This window comes from Cavia porcellus, unplaced genomic scaffold (genome assembly GCF_034190915.1).
Source record: "Cavia porcellus strain 051 isolate PalLab524CR breed Dunkin Hartley unplaced genomic scaffold, mCavPor4.1 scaffold_16, whole genome shotgun sequence".
In the NCBI taxonomy this organism is placed as follows: Eukaryota; Metazoa; Chordata; class Mammalia; order Rodentia; family Caviidae; genus Cavia; species Cavia porcellus.
In genome coordinates this window covers 20,416,562-20,437,731 of record NW_026947499.1, presented here as the reverse complement: position 1 = coordinate 20,437,731, position 21,170 = coordinate 20,416,562, and the positions used below count along the sequence as shown (strand labels likewise).

The 21,170-nt window shown below is 46.6% G+C and overlaps 1 protein-coding gene across 1 annotated transcript in view; it reads left to right on the top strand.

Annotated features, from left to right (window-relative positions):
- Positions 1 to 21,170, top strand: part of Bcr (BCR activator of RhoGEF and GTPase) — a 142,192-nt gene that overhangs the window by 63,801 nt on the left and 57,221 nt on the right. Inside the window, exons 2-3 of the mRNA XM_003477963.5 lie at positions 13,539 to 13,720; positions 20,974 to 21,078. Coding sequence (XP_003478011.3) covers positions 13,539 to 13,720; positions 20,974 to 21,078 — 287 coding nt within the window. The remainder of the gene's footprint in view (positions 1 to 13,538; positions 13,721 to 20,973; positions 21,079 to 21,170) is intronic.

Genomic DNA, 21,170 nt, shown 5'->3' with positions numbered 1-21,170 from the left:
ATAAAGGATTTGACCAGCCTCAGAATTCAGTGTCCTTGGGGTCCTGTAAGAAGTTCCCCTCAAAGGGATGACTTTGTCTTTTTGTGACTGGCTTATTTCATTTATCATAATGGCTTCAGAGTTTATCCATGTTGTAGCCTGTGTTGGAATTCCCTCTTTAAAAGGTGAATAATATATATCTCTGTGCATATGTATGACATTTTGATTATCCATACATCCAGTAACGGATACTTGGGTTGCTTCCACTGTCTGGCTTTTGTGAGTGGAACTGCTCTGAACATGTGTGAACACGCACTCTTTTCTCTCTTCAGGCTTCCTGCAACAGCAGCAGTGCCTGCTGGAAATGTCAACGCAGGTGGTCCCTCCTGCCCTTCCAAGTTGTCCTGTAAACATTTATCTGTGGCTGGGCCTGGGTTTGGCGTAATGACCATCAGATGCAGGGAGTTCCTCCTTCCCGCTATCCTTTCTCTCTTACCCTTTTGTTTCCTCTTTGGAGTCGAAATTAGTGGGAAGGCAGGACCTACACCTGGGCAGTGGCCACTGGCTGGATCCTGGCTGAGCACCTTTACCAGCACATAGAACCTCACCAATCTGATCACTTTCAGATCACATTTCCCGCCCCGCACCCTTATCATGGCCCTAATCTCTGTGTGAGCACCACATGGCATGGATTGAACCCAGGCCTCAAACATGCTAAGCACATGCTATACTCCTGAGCTGCAGTTCCTGCCATTCTTGAGGGAACTGCCCCTCTTTAGTGCCCTATACCTCCCTCCTCCTTCCTAGGGACTCTTCTGGTCAATTCCATGCTGCCAAGTCTGTGCCTCAGGGGCTGGAAACACAGTGTCCCCTTTAATCTTCAGCAGCCAGGCCCAGCTGGAGTAACCATCCCAGAAGCTTCTGGCCTGATTCCATCTCTGCTGCCATACCCATACGTGCTGCCAGAACGTCCCACACTCTCCTGTGTTCCCCAGGACCTCCTCTTGTTTCAGACCCTTGTGGCCTTTCACACTCCCCAAATCAAGTTCTAAGGCCTTGCCTAGAGCCCCAGGCCTCCCACCAAATTTACTCTTTCTGCCTCTCCTCTTGTCTCTTTTGAGCTGCTATGGTTTAGATCTAGATGAAATGTCCCTCAGAGGCTCTTTATTATTAAAGGCTTGGTCTTCAGCTTGGTGCTTTTGGAAGGAGCTGTAGAGCCTTTAAGAGATGGGAGGGACTAAGTGATCATTGGGGGCATATTGCAGGGAATTTGGGGACTATAATCAAGAGGGTAAAATGGATTTTTAAAAATCATGATTTTTTTAGAGATAGGCTGTTTCTCCAAGCTTCCTCATACTAAAGTTGTAAATTCCCCCGCTCCCAGTCTGCTCCCAGTCTGCCACTAGGGAGGGCTCATCACTTCTCACCCTTTAGGTCAAAGCCTGGCTAAATATACATATTTCCTTGTGCCTTTTGCTGTGCCACATTTATAATTTGGATGGGACCATGGGTTGCATCTGCCTTAGTGTTTTGTCATTGTTATAACAAATTACCACAGAGCAAGAGACTTAAAACAATGGAAATTTATCTCCCAGTTCTGAAGATGTAAGTCCAAAATCAAGTATCTTGAGGTTCTCAGGGAGAATCCTTCCTTACCTCTCCAGCCTCTGTTGGCCCCAGACATTCTTTGGCAGTATGGCACCATGATTCCAAATCTCTGTCTCCATAGGACCTTTCCCACTGTTCCTGTGTCTTTGTCTCTCATGTTTCTTTTAAAAATACTTGTCATTGGATTTAGGTGCATCAGTGTGAGAACTGTGATATAATAAATACTTTTGATTTTGTCCTAATTTATGGCAGAGCTTCTAAAACCTTAGTAATTTCCAGAGTAACAGGGACAATGGGACCATCTACTTTTTGTTATTTGTAACAGTCCCTTCCAACTATCTCATACTAATGAAACGACTTTTGATGGGCCCCAAATAGCTTCAGAATGGGGCAGGTTGCCAGAAGAACCAACCTTATGATTAAAGGATTTAACTTTCAGCTCCACCTGACCCCCACCTCTGGGGAAGGCTGGAGATTGTGTTAATCTCCAGTGGCCCATGAGTTACCCAATCTTACATACATGATGGAGCCTCCATTTAAAAAAAAAAAAAAAAGCTCCCAAAAGGGATTCAGAGAGCTTACAGGTAGGCATACAGAGGTGATCCAAGTGTGGTGCACCTAGGGAACACAGAGGCAAGCACACACACGTATGCACATACACATACACCCAACACTGTGCTCTGTGTATCTCATTCAGCTGTTCCTGAGCTGTACCCTTTATAATAAACTATTAAATGGAAGGAAAAGGCTTTCCTGAAGTCTGTGAGCTTTTGTAGCAAATTAGTAAACCTAAGGAAAGAGTGGTGGCAACACACATGTGCCCGCGCACGCACACACACAGCTTTATAGCTGATTGGTCAGAAAGTGGCAGAGTTCCAGACATTGGATTGAAGTGGGGGCAAGTGGTTGTGCAGCACTGAACCTTCACCTCTGGGGTCTGACTCTATTGTGAGGCAGTTAGTATCAGAATGGAATTAAGTTGTAGGATATCCAGTTGCTGTCCCAAACGTTGAAAATTTGCTTAGTATAGAGGAAAACTCCACACATTCTATGTTTTGTGTTAGGAGTATTCCATGATAGTAAAAACACACCACAGTAGTAGTAATAGGATAACAAGGAGAACTGCATCTTGAGTTCCTTAATACAATTACATCTGCAAAGACTCTTTTTTTCCAAATAAAGCCCATTCACAGATTTGGCATTAGAACATGGACATATACCTTTCTCTCCCCATGTTGGGAATCAAACTCAGGGCCCAATATGTGCTTGGCAAACACTGTGTCATGAGCTACCCCCTGGCCCCATGGACATGTTCTGTAGAGAGCTCATCATTCACGGCAGCCTTCTGTTCACCTTCCAAAAGGTGAAACCCATGTCTGCCTCTCTCATGCCTTCCTTACTGTGTAGGCATGTTAGCTGTGTAATCATTCCTTAGCAATATGGTCCTGGCTATCTTGGTGGCCTTGGCTTGTTTGCCTTGAAGTACATACCATGCGGCTCAGGGAATTCTGCTGGCTGTCAGGAGCAGGTGCACAGTACCATTGCACACCCAGATCCACGCCCAGAAGGTATTAGTGACCATGTGCACCTTGGTTGAATAATGGGTGCTCAGTAAGTACTTTGGTCTGAGGCTAAATGGTCAGAGGCACCAAGAAATCTTTTAGAACCTGTTGTCATCAGAAGTTAAGGTCGTTCCAAAGAATAATGATTGCGTCATCATTCTGTGGCCAAGATCCTTTTACCCTGCGGTTCCGGCCTCTGCCTGCCCCACCCAAGCACCTGGCAGTTCCAGCCTGAGGCCCAGAGAACCAGATTATCTTTCCTTCCTGGAAAGTCTGGGAACTTTAGGTCCAGGTGTGTCCTTGGAGACTGAAGAACGTGCTTTAAACAGTGTTCTGGATGCTGATGGAAAAGTAGGAGCATTTCTTTTTGCCAACAGAGGGGCTACATTCAGCTAGTGAAAGAAGGTGCCCTATTCTTTTTTTCAATGTTTATTTTTTTATTAGTATGTGTTTGCAGTACATAATGATCACATTGCCCAGGGGGAGTTGGCACATGTACACGGCAGCCTATCTTTAAAGCAAAACTCACCAGCAAGTTGGTCTTCTGGTGATTCAGTCTCCAACCAGCTGTGACCCAGAGCCTGAGTGGGCAGAGATTGAGGGCTGGTTGTATAGGTCAGCCTGTGTCCTCTAAGAAAGCTCCTCCCTCAGAGAGACTGGGGCTGCCTGGAGAGCAGGGGCATCAGTCCCTTCTCAAGTAGCACTTCCCAGTTTGTCTGGGTGGTGGTGAGGGCTTGGCCAGCTATAGAGTGATCTGTGTGGCACAAGCTGATTCATGACCATGACTTTGCCCTCTCCTGACAGCTGGGACTTTCTGTTGCCAGGTATTAGTCTGGTGAGGTCATTGTTGGAGTTGTAGCCATGAGGTCTGATTTCCAGCCTCAGGATCCTGGGGTACTCTGTTCCTCGCCTTCTGAGAACAGGCTTCTCACCAGGTTATAGTGGCTGATGAGGTGGGAGATAGATACATCTTACAAAGAATTTTGACTCACTTGGTATCTGTGTAAGAAACTATAGCCACCAGCCTGGCAGAAGGGAAATAAAACCATGAAAACAGCCACACATCTCAGAAAGTCCAGTGGCCACTCACTGCCTGTGGGTGGCTTAGAGTTATGTAACCAGGCAGTACTGATCATTCATCCAGAATGATACTCTCTTGGTTTTCAAGGAATGGGGGTGGGGGAGACAGACATATTTGAATTATGTTCTAGGTTCCCTGTTTAAGAGAAAAAAACAGGTGGGCATTTATTTATTCATTCCTTTATTTTTGAGACAGGGTCTCACTGTTGAGACCCTGGGCTGGTTTGTCTCAAATGCCTGGGTTCAAGAGATTCTCCTGCCTCAGCACGCCTTCCTCTCCAGGAGCTAGGACTACAGCTGGTCAGTACACCCAGCTTTTTTTTTATTATTATTAAAATTTACATAACAAAATTAGCCATTTTAAAGTGAGTAATCCAAGAGCTTTTATTATACACACAATGTTATACAGTCACCACTTTACATATTTAATTCCAGAATTCATTACCACCTCAAAAGTGGAACCTCATGCCCATCAAATAGGAGTCACTAACTTACTGAATTAACCTGCTCTGGACATTGCATGCAATAGAATCATGCAGTATGTGACTCCCTATCACCAAATTCTTTCAATAATGTAATACGCCCAGTGTCACCCACGTGGTAGCCTGTATCAGAACTTTTCCCTTCTAAGGCTGAGCAGTAGTCCACTGCAGGAATATATGTATATCTGTTCATCAGTTCGTGGACATTTGAGTGATCCTCCTTTTGGCTGTTGTGTGGCTTCACATTTATTTACATTTATTTTTGTGGTGCTGAGGATTTAACCCTGGGCCTTGTGCATACAAGGCTCTATTGCTGAGCTGTACGCCTAACTGCTTGCCTATTATGAGCAGTACTGCCGCAAACATTCCAGTGCAGGTTTGTCTAAGCACCTGTTTTTGATTCTTTGGGTTGTATAGCTGGGAGAGAACTTGCTGGGTCGTATGATCCTCCTTTTGGCTGTTGTGTGGCTTCACATTTATTTACATTTATTTTTGTGGTGCTGAGGATTTAACCCTGGGCCTTGTGCATACAAGGCTCTATTGCTGAGCTGTACGCCTAACTGCTTGCCTATTATGAGCAGTACTGCCGCAAACATTCCAGTGCAGGTTTGTCTAAGCACCTGTTTTTGATTCTTTGGGTTGTATAGCTGGGAGAGAACTTGCTGGGTCGTATGATTATCAGCACAGACTTTAGAAATATCTTCGCTTCAAAATGTGTTTGGAAAATAACTGAGTGGGCAGGTCACTGTGGAGAACTATAATTTTACATTGTTTCAGCAGCCATTTTTAATGTAATTTGGACTGTCTTATCTTGGGAGCAGGACTCAGTTACCCTCGACAGTTTCCAGTTTTCTGTCTTCTTCCAGTTCCTCAGTGTGGTCTATCCAGATATCTGCCTTACACATCCGCCTCCTGGTGACCCCTTTCCTGGGTGGTCATGGTGCAGCTAGATAGAACCTGCTGGGCTCACCCCACTGAGCCCCACACCCTTGTATGGACTGGCAGATATGCCATGGTGATTGCCTCTCTGTCCTGCTGTGACCTCCTGGAACTCATGTTTGTTTTCTTTAAACTTACCATTTAAAACTCTTTATTGGAAACCTGCTTAGTTACTCCCTGGACGCAGTAAAGGGATTGCCTGTGAGTCTTAAGTCTCTCGGAGGCGTTCACACTTGCACACATGCTTGTGCTCACACATTGTCTTTCCCTGCTCTGCTTTCCACACACTCCCTGACTATGCTCTGTGGCCCCCAGCCGTGCTGTTTATCTCCCCAGAACCAGTAGGTAACAAAAACTTGTATTTCCATCTGTGTCTCTCCTAATCATTGTAGGGGTGCTCCCCATCTTAGCATATTCAGTATATTCACACAGTTGTGCAACCATTACCTCAGTCTAATTTTAGAATTAATTAATTGTAGTTTTTTGGGGGACAGAGCCTCACTGTGTATTCCAGGCTGGCCTTGAACTCACTGTGACTCTCCTACCTCAGCCCTTCCAGGTGCTGGGATTACAGGAGAGTGCCACGACACCCAGTTGTTGCTTTATGTATATTTTAAAAGATTCTTAATTACAACAGCCACACAGACTTAAGTGTACTTAAATGCTACCTGATCCTTGCTCTGAGGTGGGTTTTCCTGTCAGAAAAATGATAATCTAGAATTTCATGTCCACTGAGGTGGTTGTGCAGATTCACAGAATGTGTGTGTGACTGTGTATGTGTCTGTGTGTGCACGCTGCATGGTGCAGACCCACAAGACATACCTGGAAGTGCTGCAGGTATTCCCTGACTATAACAAGGTACTGCTACAGAATAAAGGAGGTAGGCACAGATGCCTGGCTCTCAGAATCCACAGCCTTGGCCAGGGATACAGCTTAGCAGCATAATTGCCTGCCTGGCAAGCGCCATGTCCTGAGTTTGGGGTCCAGAGCTGACTCTGGAATTCTGTTTGCCCTTTGATGGGACCTGCTTCTGTCCTGGCCGCAGCTTTGTAAGTCTCTCCTGGAGATTTGATATCTGTTTTCCAAAGATGTGAGCAGCTGTCTATAAAAGCAGCCATCACCCGCAGTGTGCCGGTCCGGGAGAAGTGCTCTGCATGGCTGCTTAGTTTTCATGCACTGCCTAGGAACCCGCCTTCAATTCTGTTTTTCTACTTTTACTACTCTAAATAGCTTATGTGAATGGGATCATACAGTATTTATTCTGACTTGTTCACTTAACAGAAAAAATGTCCTCAAGGTTCATCTGTGTTGTAGCAGGTATCAGAATTATTCTCCCCTCTTTTTTACTAGAGATTGAACTGAAGTTCTTGCATATGCTTAGACAGACTCTCTATGACTAAACATCCCCACCCCTTTTCAAAATTTTTTCTTATTTTGAAACAGAATCTCACTTAGTAGCCCAGGCTGGTCTTGCACTTACAGCTTTTCTTTGCCTCGAGATTACAAAGCATATAAGCCACCATGCTCAGCTCTACGTTCCTTTCTGAAGCCAAAAATTCCACTGTGTGCATATGCCACACTTTGTTTACCCATTCATACCTTCATGGACTCTTGGGTAGCTTCCACATTTTAATCATTGTGAACAGTGCTATTAGGAATCTAAGTGCTTCTTCAAATCCCTGCTTTCAGTTCTTTAAGGTGTATACATAAGAATGGGATTTCTAGATAAAATGGTAATTCTGTGTTTAATTTTTTGAACAGTTTTTGAAAACCAGTGTGGTCCTTGAGATTGAAGATGAGATCTGAGCACCAGTGTGGGTTCACCAGCACCTATGAGTCTTGTCCTCTCCCCCTTTTACATCAAGGAATAGATTTGCAGAGCCTTGGGATTGAGGCTGCTAAGCAAACTGTGGAAAGGAGGAGACCTGCTAAGCCCTTGGCTGCCTGTGGTGCCCTGGCTTACAGTGTTTGGGTTTGACCAGCCCCAGTCTCCTTCCTACCCCTTACTGGGTGGGTGAGTGTTCAACTCATAGCACCTCATGTCCATGAGCCCCCCCCCCCCCACTGAAAGCCTGTGCTTTTCAAGTTTGGGCTTAGTTTTGAGTAGAAGATAGCTGATGTGACCACCAGTTTCTTAGTCCTGCCCAGAGAGATTTTCCCACTGAATATTTCTGGTGGGGCAGGAGACACAGTGATCCTTAGCAGTTGGCTCTGATCTTTGGGAGATTGAAGTTTTCAAAATCCCTGAATAGTATAATTTAATAGTGTGGTTTATGCTCAAGAGGATGGTGCCTTTATATAGTTTGGGACCACAGGTGGGTTTTTTTTTCCTTTTGTTTTTGTTTTTTTTATTTTAAGAGAAAAAAGAAAAAAAAAACAAAACTTAAGAAACAAACCTAAAAAACAACAACGAAAGCCAACAATAGCTGTTTTCAAAAAAGACGATAGGAATTTAAGAATGGTTGTTATACTGTATATTGTTATCTTCACAGTAGTCGCTTAGGTTACCAGATACAGGAATAAAAAAACAATAAAATGGAACACAACATTGGGATTTCAAAAACAAGACAGAAGGAAATCCCCTGCAGTTGCCACAGTGCATACTGCCATCCTCCAAATAAATGCCCAAATCACCAGCCCCAGGCCTGAAAAGTCGGTCAGACAATACAAGCATCAAGATATTCCTTCTACCTCAGCTGCTATCATCTCACCCTGAGTTCCTCTGAATCAGCCAGTTGCTTGCCAGGGTAGGGATATGATCTTCTGGTGGTTTGACTTCTTGCTGAGTCTCTTCCCATTCCCCATGGTGGACGCTGGCTCACTGGAAGGCTGGGACCGCAGGTTTATAAGCAGTATGAGAAAGCAGGCCTAGTGCTGGTCAGAACAGGGACACTGGGGGGCTTTATCCCCACCCCCTCTTTACCCCATCAGGTTTGTACTGGATGGACTGAGTAAGTAAAGAAAGGATAGCAAGTCTGGATTAGAGGTGGCTGGGTAGCCTGGGACAGTGTGCCCTCACCTGGAGTTCAGCAGGTACGAATGGGCCTCTGGTGATTCACGATTGTACAGATACATGTTTGTGAGTTAGGCAGAGTAGGGGCAGTGTTGGTTTTTAGTTGCCCAAGGCCCTCATGATTCCCCCAACAGTTCTGGCTTTGAAATGTGGTCCCTCAGTCTCACCTGGTGGAGGTAAGTGCCCACATCAATTAGTGGGCTTGCTTGACACTTGCTGAATACTTGATTCTCCTATCAGATTTTGGCCCAGAGGTTGTGAAATCAACACATTACTTTACAAACATGGAACCTCAGAGTTCCTCTGGGGTGAGCCCTGGGAATCAAGTGTGACTAAAGTTCTTACTGAGTGGATTATCTATAGGTGTTGATTTGATTGTGGATGTCAGTGCAGTCATTGGTGGCAGTGAAATGGGGGGGGGCAAGCACTGAGATACTTTCTGTGGGCTTCTTAAAGATTTCATTAGGCAACTGAGTATGGTAGTACATCCTTGTAATCCCAGCACTAGGAGACTGAGACAGGAGGATTGCAATTTCCAGCGCAGCCTAATAGTTTAGCAAGTTGGGAATGCAGCTCAGTGCAAAAATTCTGGATTCAATCCCCAGGCCTGGGGGGTAGGGGTGGGACTATCAGAAAAAAAGTAAAACTTAAAAACTGTTTCAAGGTTCTCAGACTATTTAGTGAACAATCATGATTCTAAGCCACTTTAAAAGCCAGATGCAGAGAGGCAAGAATGAGAAAGGAAACGCTAGTGGAGGAAACTGTTGGAAAAGCCTAGCCTTGTTGGAGGTGAGGACAGTGGCAGGTCCTTCTCACATGGTAACAGTGACATTTTAGAACTTTGTGGTACCGGTGATCCAGGGCCTGTACATGCTAGGCAAGTGCTCTGCCACTGAGAGAATAGGCAGTTGAGGACCGGAGCCTCACATTTGAGAAATTCATCACATGCCTCTGGAAACCACCCATCCTATTACCTGTAGGATGAGTCCCGGGTTAGGGAAACCATTTGGATTCCTCACCTGAGAGCTGAAACCCACATACATCCAAGGCCTGGGATGCCTTTTGAAGAAGCTCCCTGTGATAAATAAGCTTTCAATAGGAACTTCTGTGGTGGTACAGATTTGAAGTGAACATGAAGGCCACTATGTTTGTGTTTTGTTTTTTTTAAAATCTGTGATTTCCATTAGACTCTGTTCCGTTCTATATGATAGTATCAAGTTTGAGGGTATAGGCAACTACTTTGAAGGCAATAAGATTCACTATGATGCCCATTCTGGTTTGACCATTATCTTCTTTTGAAGTCCTGTAATGTTTACAATGTTTAGGTTTTATTGGTCTCGTTCTCTACTGTTTTGTTCAACTTTATAATACCTAATGAGATAGACAATTCTTTTTAAGGAAGCAAGAGGCAATATGGTAACCATTGTTGATAACCTTGTACTCTGGTTTTACATCATGTGCTATGTCTGTCCTTGGTTTTGACTGACAGCTTTGTTTTGTCATGTTTGATTTTATTCTCTTCCAAAAAAAAAGTAATAAGAACTATGGGAGTGGTAAAACCCAAAATGTGTAAATTTTGTTGTAGAAAGGAGAGGAAAAGAAGAGTGCTCTGAAGGATGCAACTGCAAGTGTGTTTAGGGGTGTTAAATAGATAACCATATTGATGTTTTTGGTTGGATCATTGAACACAACTGTTTGCAGTCTCATTGTTTGAATGTCCACTTTATATGCTTTGAGCCTGAGACTTGAGCAACTATCTCTAAGATGATGGTGTGTGATCTATTGACTGGTGATTTCTTACTGTTTGTTGTTTTGTTTTTGTTTTTGTTTTTTGTTTTTTTTTTGCAGTTCTGTGTTACTTGTACCCTTGCACTGTTTTGTTGTTTTTTTTCTTTTTCCTTTTAAATACATAAAAATAAATAAATATGTGATTTCCAAAAATAGAAGCTAGAGTCAAGCCTAAAGTATAGGATTAGGGTTCCGTGTTAACATAATTGTGCCTATTTTAATGCGTTTAAACTCTGAAGCTTTCCCCAAGGATGCTGAGAGAAAGCTAATTTAATCTTTGTGAAACCTTGGGAGGAAGAGGCAGAATTTGTCTCTGGCCTCGCACTGTCCTGCTAGAATACAGAAGCTACCAAAGTAGAGCATCAATAGTCATTACCTTGCTACCCGGAGCCCCCTGACGTCATGTGGTTAAGAAGACAACGGTCCTTTGAATACCTCTTTTGGGGACTTGGTAGGAGCCCACTGTGTTCTTGTCTCACCACCCTGGCTACTACTTGCTACTCAGAACACACCACACCTCTTGGTGGGATCCTTGGTGGGTGGACTTAGAAAGAGGCAGACCTTGGCCTTTGTGGTCAGCAGCTGTGTGCAGATACTTGGAACACACTGCAAGTCAGCACTGTGACAAATGCTGATCGGGGGCCTAGTGGGTCTCGATCTGGACATTGGCTATGATCCTGGGAAGTCTTTACAGCCACAAGGCCTGGTGCCAGTGGTGGTCCAGCCCTACCAGAGTTTTGGATTTGGAATTATATATTGGGCCCAGCATTGTTTATTTTCTAAACTTCCTATGTAATACTGACATACATCCCCGGCTCACGATGCTTGTGAAAGAGAGATGAGTCCTGCTGTGACACAGGTCTGAGAACATGGGAGAGGCAGAGGTATACATGGAAACTGGGACGTTTCCCTCCCATGAGTGCCCACAGCTGGAGGCAGCACTTAGCCTACGGTCACTCCAGCCATACAGTTTCTTCTCAGCTGCCCATGTGGAAATCCCTGTCAGGATTATTGGATTAGCTGTTGCAGAAGGCAAGAGGGTGGCCCCATGCTTACATGACTTGGATATTTGGTGGCAGTTATAAATTCATGAATGAATGCCAGTGCCACCTGTGGTGGTAACCTTCAGGCAGGCCTGCTTACATGGTCAAAATGAAGTACGCTATTTGGTGTGACTGCTTGGAAATCCTGCAGGCCACAAAGGTGCCCTTTGGTAAGAGTGGAGAAAGGATCATATGAGAGGCTGGGAGCTGCCTGGGCCCTTGTGGTTTGATGGGGCTGTAGCGAGGGGTCCACTGGATTAGAAAACTCTGACTGAGGGCCAGGATTATAGCTCAACGAAAAGAAGGAAAGAAGGAAGGAAGGAGGGGGAGAGAGAGAGACAGAAAGGAAGGAAGGAAGAAAAAAAATGAAGCAATCAAGCCGTGGTGGCACATGCCTGTAATCCCAACACTCGGGAAGCTGAGCAGGAGATCATTTCAAGTCTGAGACCAGCCTGGGCTACAAAGTGAGCTCAGAGCCAGCCTGAACTACATAGTGAGACCCTGTGTTGTAGTCAGGGGGTGTGCAGAGAACAATTAGGATCAGGACATGGAGTTTATAATATTGTTTTATGATGGTCTCCCAGAGTTAACACAAGAAACTGCACGAAATCTATCTGCAACACCAAAGGCATAGAATATTTAGTCAAGGTCCTAAACCCCATGGCAATGTCCCACCAGAGTCCAGATGAAAACCCAGAGCTCATGACAGTGCCTCCCATGAGTCCAACTGGAGGTCCAGAGCCCACAAGGACTCATGCCAGTCTCTTTTATGCATCCGTGCTGGGAAGGCCCAAAGGTCAGTGGTGGAAGCCAGAAAGTCCATGCCAGCAGAGTGAAAGAGCTGTGCTGGTGGAATGAAGGTTCTATCCTGGAGCCGAGAAGTCATACTCCCAACAAAGACCTGGGCTGTCCTGAAAGGCACCACAGCCACCCTCAGTAACACCGAGGCCCTGAGCTCCTCCAACAACAAGCACAGTCGGGTACATGCCAGGAAGCCAGCGTGATGAGTTCATCCTGGAGACCAAGCGGCACACGTCTTCCCCTCTGGAGCCAGGAAGCATGCTCGATGTGAAGATCAAAGCTTCTCCAGGAGAACCAATGGCACAAACAGCAACTTGTAGGGGAACCCACAATACCTCAACACAATAACACATTTAACGCCTTCCTTCTCCTGCTCCACCTCTATTTATGCTGGCAACTTTCCTCAGGTGGAGCATCTACACTCAGTGCCATGCTGATGTAATCCAGCTGACGTTAAGTTGACCACCAGTTCTTAATCAAAAAAAAAAAAAAAAAAGCAAGATCTGACAGAACAGGGTATGGGGAGCTGCAGATGGCTGTGGACTTGGACTTTGTCATTGAGCCTCAAAGCAGGGAGTCATTGTCTTCAAGTGTCTTTGGGAAGAATGTAACTGGACAATCCCAAAGGGCAGGGAGGCCTTTGTAGAATAAGCCACTCTGTCCTTGTGAGTTACTTTGATTAGGGCAAAGGTGGTCTCGGAGTTTGGCAGACTGGCTGAGGGGTGGGCTGTGAATCAGCTGAGCATGGGCTGCAGCTGTGGTTCTCTGGGCTGAGCTGGCAGGCCACAGGGGAATCATTGCTCAGAAAGGCCAGGCCATAAAACTGCCTCTTTGTGTATATATCCACAGGAGGACCCACCAAGAAGCTTGGTTCAGATTGCACGTGGTAGCCAAGATGGGGAGACCCCAAGAGCAGAGTGGGCTCCTGCTGAGTTTTCCAAAAGTGTACCAATGACTCTGGCCTTCATCAGATCCCCATAGGCAGATATACCAGGACCATGCTTGATAGCAAGCAATTGAAAACCCACTGTTACATTGTCTGGGGAGTGAGCTGCAGTTACCTGGTGGGATCTTTGACCAGTGTGTTGTGAAGATGGTGTCAGCGTACCTGATGTCCCTGTGAGACAGAGGCGATACAAGCCTGGGTGCTTGCTTGGATGAGTGATGTGTGGATGAGTCTGAGCAGACCACTCCCAGCTCTCTTACCTACCTCTGATAACAGGCTGCTGCTTTTCACACACAGATGCCTCATTTGGGACACCACCTGGATACAGCTGTGCTGCGGACCGGGCTGAAGAGCAGCGTCGGCACCAGGATGGGCTGCCATATATTGATGACTCACCCTCTTCCTCCCCACACCTCAGCAGCAAGAGCAGGGGCAACCGGGATGTTCTGGCCTCAGGCGCTCTGGAGCCCACCAAAGCAGTGAGTCCCTAAGATGCATCCATCTTGTATGAATCACAGAGATGGAGATGGGGAGATGGGGAGGGTTTGCTGGGCTCTGGGCCAGTTTTGTCTTGGAGGCACTCTAAAGTGCAGCCAGCTGTTCAGGGGCACAATGACAGGGGTAACAGAGTTGCCAATGGTTTGGTTTGAAAGCTGGGCAAATTGCTAAAAACTCCTTCCTAATCCCTGCATCTGATAGGAGAGTCTGCTAAATGCCTCGATCAAGGAGGCGGGCACCCTCTGGCCTTGAAGCTGAGGATACTCATGCCAGAGGCCACCACCTAGTCTGTGGACTACCGTGGCGACCCCAGCCATGGTACTGTGCTGAGGCAGTACCTAGGCCTCTGACATTGTTCTCTAGAAAATCTGCTTGCTCCTTTTTTTAACAGAAGAGGCCCTGATGATGGCATCATTTATTTGATCAGGCTCTTTCCCATGCGTTCTCACTTAACCCTCATTATGATCCTGTAGAATTGGCATTGCTGTTACCTGCACTTCACCACTGTGGAGCTGAGGTCCAGATGTGGCTTCCCCAAAGTCATGTGGCAGGTGATCAGTGGAGCATTTAATCGATGCTCTGCCACACACTCCAGGTGGGGCCCCCAGCACCTGGCCCCTCTCACATGGGAACATAGCCTAAGAGCAGTTGCACACTGGGCAGTGCGTTCCGGCAGAGGTGGTGAGTCTGCTCAGGCCATTAGCGTGTTAATGGTACTCTCAGTGATGCCAAGGCATGAGGCAAGGGTGGAGGTGTTCCCTTAGTGCTTTGGGGGCCCAGGCGTGTTCTTCCTGCTGTTGGGACAGGGGCATCTCCCTTTGATCTCTTGGGTTCCTTCCTTCTTGGATTAAGAAGATTGTCACTACCTTAAGCAGTTGCTCCTTTGTGTCTTTTTGGCCCTTTTTGTCTTTCAGGTTTCTTTTTGGCCCCCAATAAACACATACATTCCCCCTTCTACTTAGTTTGTTTCTGAAAGAGTCTCACCCTGGGTTTAAAAACAAAAATGAGAGAAGGGCAGAAATGTAGCTCAGTGGTAGTTGTTTAGCACACATGTGAGTTCAACCCTAGCACCACTTAAAAAAGAACAAGAGAAGGGTGTGCTTTTTCCAGTTGCTGTAAAGGAGTGCTCTCTTCACTACAGTGCTGCTCTCTGGAGCTGACACCTTAGCTGCAGGACTGCTTTCTATTTATGCTGCTGTGATTTCTCACCTGCTCAGCGCTGGGTGGGATTCTCATTATGAAACATGATAGGAGAGGAAGCCACAGTGTATTGTGTGCCTTTTCTGTGCCACTGCCTTGTGCTGCTGCCTTGTGATGTTGCTTGTCCCATGTCTGGTATCATCATTCCACACATTAGAAACCCAGTTTCAGGGGCTGGGGATTTAGCTCAGCGGCATAAGTGCCTGCCTTGCAAGCAGACAATCGTGAGTTCGATCCCTGGTACCGATAAAAACGAAAAAGACAAAAAAAAAAAAAAAAAAAAGAAACCCAGTTTCAGAGAGGTACAGTAGCTTAACCAGGATCCCATAGGTATAGGGTTTGAAGCCTTCCCAAAGTCTGTGTGAAAACTCTTTCCCTAAACTGTCTTGCTTTTTGCATACATTCTTTTGCTGCTTCATGAATGTAACTCAGATAGTGAGAAGGACTTTACAGCCCTCAACAAGCAAGGCAAGTCCTGAACTAGGGACAGTAATCTCAGGGCTGTTGTAACCAGGCAAGTCTTTGGTGTACTTCTTGGATCTTTAGGAAGCTGATCTGTAACCCCACCAGGCTCCTGACGGTGGAAAGGGGTCCTGGATTTTTAGCACCTAGTTCAGGGGCTCCTATTCTGGTCCCCCCGTTAACCCTTGTTTCCCCAACCCCTTCAGGAGTCCATAGGTATTTTTCATGTTGCATGATTGGAAGGAGGTTGCACATCTGTGCTTGACGGTCCAGAGTCTCTAATCACAACCATTTTACCTACCCAGGACAGGTGACAGGAGTTGTCTGGATGAGGAGGGCATTTGATTAGAGAAGGATTATATGGTTTTGTTGCAGCAGGGAGGTTAGGTGCCCTTCCCAATATTTGAAGCCCTAGGGATAGGTGTCCTTCACTGCTCAGAGACAGGAACATCCTTGGCTTCCTGGTTTCTCTGCCAGATACACACTTTTTCCGCCCTGGTACTAGGAATTGAACCCAGGAACATTTAGCACTGAGCTTCGTCCCCAGTCTTTTTTTTTTTTTTTTAATTTTGAGACAAGGACTCACTAAGTTACCTAGGTTGGACTCAAACTTGGCAGTCCTCCTTCAGTACTGGAATTACAGATGTGTGCCACTATGTCCAGCTTCTTCTGATCCTTCTAATCCTGTTTCTAATCTTTGGTTTGTAGAAGCTGTGGTTGTCACTTCCTATAATTACCAGAAAACATGGGGACTGAGGCCAGGTGAGGGGCATTTTCATTTGTCTCCTGCCCTACCCTTTGTTGACTGAGGCTTCGTCCCCACCCTAGTTTCTCATTTTCCTCCCACAGCTGAGCTTGAGCTTTCTGGGCTCTGAAACTATTGCAGGGTCTTTTCTGGAAGGGCTCTTACAGCATGGAAGCTCAGTGGACTTCTGAGTGTCAGATCTGCATGAGCATCACCCCTGGGTTAGGTAGGGGTTGCACTGAGGCCAGGTGCCCCTTTGCCCAGGGAGTATCCAGAAGATTCAGACAGTAAGTTTACTAGAAGGATATATGCCAGTGAAACCTACTCTACATGCAAGGTCCCTCCATATTTAAGATGGTCCACTCCAGGGTTTACTAAAATAGGTTCCCCCAGCACCCATCCCTGTGTAGAACCCAGTTTCTTGCTCTCGACTCATGAATGTGCAGCCCTGCTAAGAGCAGAAAGTTCTTTGTCCAATTGCCTTGCTTGCTTGGTGCAAACTTTCAACTGGGAGCACCCTGCTCCACAGAGCCAAGGTTTTTGTGCCCCTAGTTACTTTCTCATCACCGAGATGCAGTACCCAACACCCCTTAAAGGAGGAAAGGTTTATTTCAACTCGAGGTTTGTAGAGGTTTCAACCCATAATCTGGTGGATCCAAGGCAGGGCAGCATGGCAGAGGAGAAATAGCTCATAGCATGGTGGTAAGAATCAGAGAGATCAAGGAAAGTGGGAGGGATAGACTTTTCCAGGCCATGCCCCTATTTACCTACCCCCTCGAACCAGGCTTTACCTCCCAGGGTCATATTTAGCTTTAACTTCATTAGTGGACTAATCCATAATCTTACCTTCCAAAAGCTCCACCTATCAGCACATGAGGTTTTGGGAGAACATTCAGATATAAACTACAACATGCCCAGAGCATCAGTGGTCTCCACTAGATACATGGACTAAGGGAGGAGTGTATGAGGTTCCTTGCAATCTAGCCTTAGGTTCACCTGTGGGTGTGGCAGCTAGCTAGTTGACAGGTGGTAATTTTAACCACCTTGACCCCTGCACCAACCTTGCTCTTATAATCCCAGTTCATTTCTAGCTTTGTTCTGACCTGAGGTTAGTGGTGGGGGCTTTCCTTCCATCTTGCTTCCTTTTTCCCAGTTGCCCTTTCCTCTAGCTTCTGCTCCATTGCCACTTCCCTGCCTTCTGGCACCAACTGCATGCAGGCATCTGTTAGCAGAACTGGCACGTGTGAAGCTGTAGTTATAAATAGCTCAGGTGCCAACCCTGCCCTTTGCTCTCTTTTCTAGTCTTTTCCTTCCTTCTGTCTTTTCTGTCAGATGGAGTTGGCTGATTTCTGAGCTATCCCTGTTTGATGTAGGTCGCACCATGCAGGGTCCCAGTAGATCGTCTGTGTAAGAAGTGTCCTCATCCTGTGTCCTCTCTCTACCCCAGCACCTTCCCTGGTCTAGATGTTCCCTTCAGCGGCCCCACCCTTTGCAACAGGAAGAACTGGACGTGGCACCATCCTGCTGGTGCTGTTTTTTCTTCCAACTTTCCAAACCATGTGGGTGGAATGAGGCCCAGCACTCCCACTCAGGCAGGCACCAGCATCTTATGTTGGGTGGAGTCACCATGGGTCACTGCCCTGCTGGCCTCCCAGGGCCTCATCATTCCCCCTGGAGCTCACAGTAGTGAGATTGTTCTCAGAACACAAGCAGGACTGGGTAGGTGGGTGGGCAGTGGCTACTGCTAGAGGGATCTGCTATTCCCTTCATCTCTTCTCTTGCATGGGATACGAGTGACATTCAGAAATGGTAGGGACGTGTACAGGGGCAGCTGCAAGCTGCTTTCCAAAGACCCCACTGTTTACACTAGGATGAGAGGGTGTCATGGGCTCTCCAGCTCTGCCCATCTGTGCACCTTAGGCATGGCCTTGCTGAACTGTGGTAGCATTTCAGCTTAGTTGTCTTCAGATGAGGGTTTGGAGACCCTAAAGGGGGTCTCAGAGCTTCATAAAGATGCAGCCAAAACTAGGACCTAGTCAGGTCTTTGAAATCTAGTCATCACTTTGATTATGAAATCTAAATTAAATACTGTGTGTTTCAGATACTGTGGAGATCACATGGATGAGGCCAAGGTATTGTTTCCTTACAGTAATAGCTGCCCCCTGCACAAATGCAAGTGGAGGCTGCTGTATTTGTACACATATATACACAAAATCACAAACTTGGATGATCATAAGTCACATATATATTTACATACAGGCATACACATAAGGTTCTCAGTGTAAAACAGTGGCCCAGGAAGACTTTTGAAGTAGTCTCAAGATAGTGAGGATGTGTTCCAAGTCCCAGGGACCCAGATGGGACATAGGAATTGAACTTCTCTCACCCAGTCTGTACCCAGGCAACAGAGGCTCAGGGAGAGAAGAGAATTTGTCCAAGGCCACAGGGTTTACTGGGGCAGGGCTGGTTCTCCAGCACTGCCCCCTGATGCCTGTCCCTACGCTCTTCTTGCTTGGTCCACTATCTGTGTCATAAAATGTCTTCTTTCCCTAGGCCCAGAGAACTGGAAAAGATACTAAGGTTAGGGTCCGGAGGACCCACACTGAGGCCCTGGCTCTAGACTTCAGAGACAATGATGAGGCCAGAGATCACCTCATCTAGTACATCATCATCATGTCCCCCCATCCCACCCTGTGGTTCTCATTGTGGGAATGATTTGGTCCCCACTTTATGTGGCAACTTCTAGAGACCTTTGTGACTTTCACAACTGGAAGGTTGAAGCCAGGGATGCTATACAGCATAGGACCACCCACCAGAGAGAATGCTGCAGCAGCGATATCAGCAGTACTGTTATGGTTTCTGTCAGGATTCTCCCCAAAGCCTCTACAGTCATGGGAGAGGTGGGCCTTTCAAAGGCATCAGAATGTAGAGTTTGTGATTGGTTCATTGTCTAGTGCTGGAATTGGTGGTGAGTGCTGCACCCTCACTAGAGCAGGGATAGAAGAGCATTTGTCTGAGGCCACAGGGCCTGCATACAGTATAAGAAAGAAAAAGAGGGTTGCTTTTCCCTTTTGCCTCTTTTGCTCATGTTGCTTTTGGTTTGCTGCTGCCATGCCACCCTGCCTTGGAGCCAACTGATTATTGACTAAAACCTCCACAAACTGTAAGCTAAATAAACCTTTCCTTCCTTCATTTTGGGCATCGGGTATTTTGCCCCAGCAACAAGAGAAAAGTAACTAAGACAAATATGTAGGGTGTCCAAATCAGCTGTCCAAATCAGTAATTTCTTTTGAGTGGGTCAGGAATTTAAGCCAAGGAAATGGTCCTTGTCTGGGGACTTATATAGTGGAGTTGTCTCAGGTTTATCCTTATGCTAGAAAGCAGCAAAAAAGTGGCAAGGATGTTATGTCATCTTCCACAGATGCAAGGCCTCTTCCCACACTGGAATCTCCCACTGACTACAGGCAGGACCAGTTGATCCATGGCTGGGCATAGGGTAGTGCCATGGGCACAGCTAACCTCTGACACTGCCCATGGCCAGGGATCAAAGCAGGCAGTGGGAAGGAGATCAATTAAAAGCTTTTATTGCATCTGGCATCATCATCTCTATTGGTTTGCTAGAGCTGCCATAACAAAGGACTACAAGCTGGATGACTTAAACAACAGAAATTTTACCTTGTCACAGCACTAGACACTGGACATCCAAGATCAAGAAGTCAACATAGTTAATTTCTTCTGGGGCCTCTCTCCTGGGCTGTTAGATGACTTGAAAAGGCTTCTCCCTGGGTCTTTGCATGCCTTCTCTACACATCTCTGTGTCTTAGGAAAACAGCAGTCATACTGGCTCAAGGCCTCTCCTATGGCTTTCATTCTAGTGTAAATATTCTGAAGTACTGGGACTTAGGGCTTCAACATAAGAATCTGGTGAGGGGACCCAATTCAGATCCTGGAGCCATTATAATTGGGATTGGCCAGTGGTCTCTCAGAGAGTGGGTTCTGTCCCCTACATCAGTAATCAATAACATGTCAGCTCTGTCTCTTGGGGGCAAAGCAACAGCTTCATTGGATGATAGAAAGGAGGACTCTGTCCTAGTCTACTTAGTTACAAGAGGGATCCTGCCAACCAAGTCAGAGTCTAGAAAGCAAGGTTAGAGACAAAAACCTTGAACCTGGGAGACAGAGCTCCCTGTGGGCAGGTGGCAGCACACTCCAGCTACAGCCCTCACAGCCAGGAGGGGAGGGTACATAGAGGAAGGCGTTGCTACCCACTGTGCAAGAATCAGTGAGCAGTGGCAGTCAGAGTCCAGGCAAGGAAGGCAGCAGGAAAGGAGTGGGCAGTGGCATGCTTGTGCTGTGGCAGGTATAGGGGTAGCAGTGCAGTGGGCTCCAGTGCTCCCTTACATCAGGTTCAGCCTCTCCTGGAGCTCTCTATGCTATACCCACCTCAGGTCATGTCTTTTCTTCCTTCACTGGGTTAAGCCAGCTACCTCCTGGTCTCAGGCACTAGGCTCGGATGGATGGATGGATGGATGGATGGATGGATGGAGGCCCTACAGCCTTCTCAGCACCAAGCTTCCTATTTCCTGATGAATCAAGACCAAAGGGTAGCCCTCAACTTTGCTGGATGACTCTCCAGATACTTCATTTTCACCATGGCAACCTGAGTACGTGCCAAACCGCTCATGCTTCCCTTTTCCTTCCAGGTATAACCGTCTCCAGGGCTTAGTCCAAAGGTTGACATGCCGTCTTACTCCCCAAGGGAGCTAATGCAAGTACCCTACTCCACCCCCTCCCCCGGGCCTGACTTCTATCTCTCTCATTCTGCAGAGTGAACTGGATTTGGAAAAAGGCCTGGAGATGAGAAAATGGGTCCTGTCTGGAATCCTGGCCAGTGAGGAGACTTACCTGAGCCACCTAGAGGCACTGCTGCTGGTGAGGTTGGAGGAGGGAGGGGACTGAGTTGGGCCTTCACCCTAAGGGTATCTCTCTGCTTCCCAGATTACCTTGGGAGCCTGGGTACACCT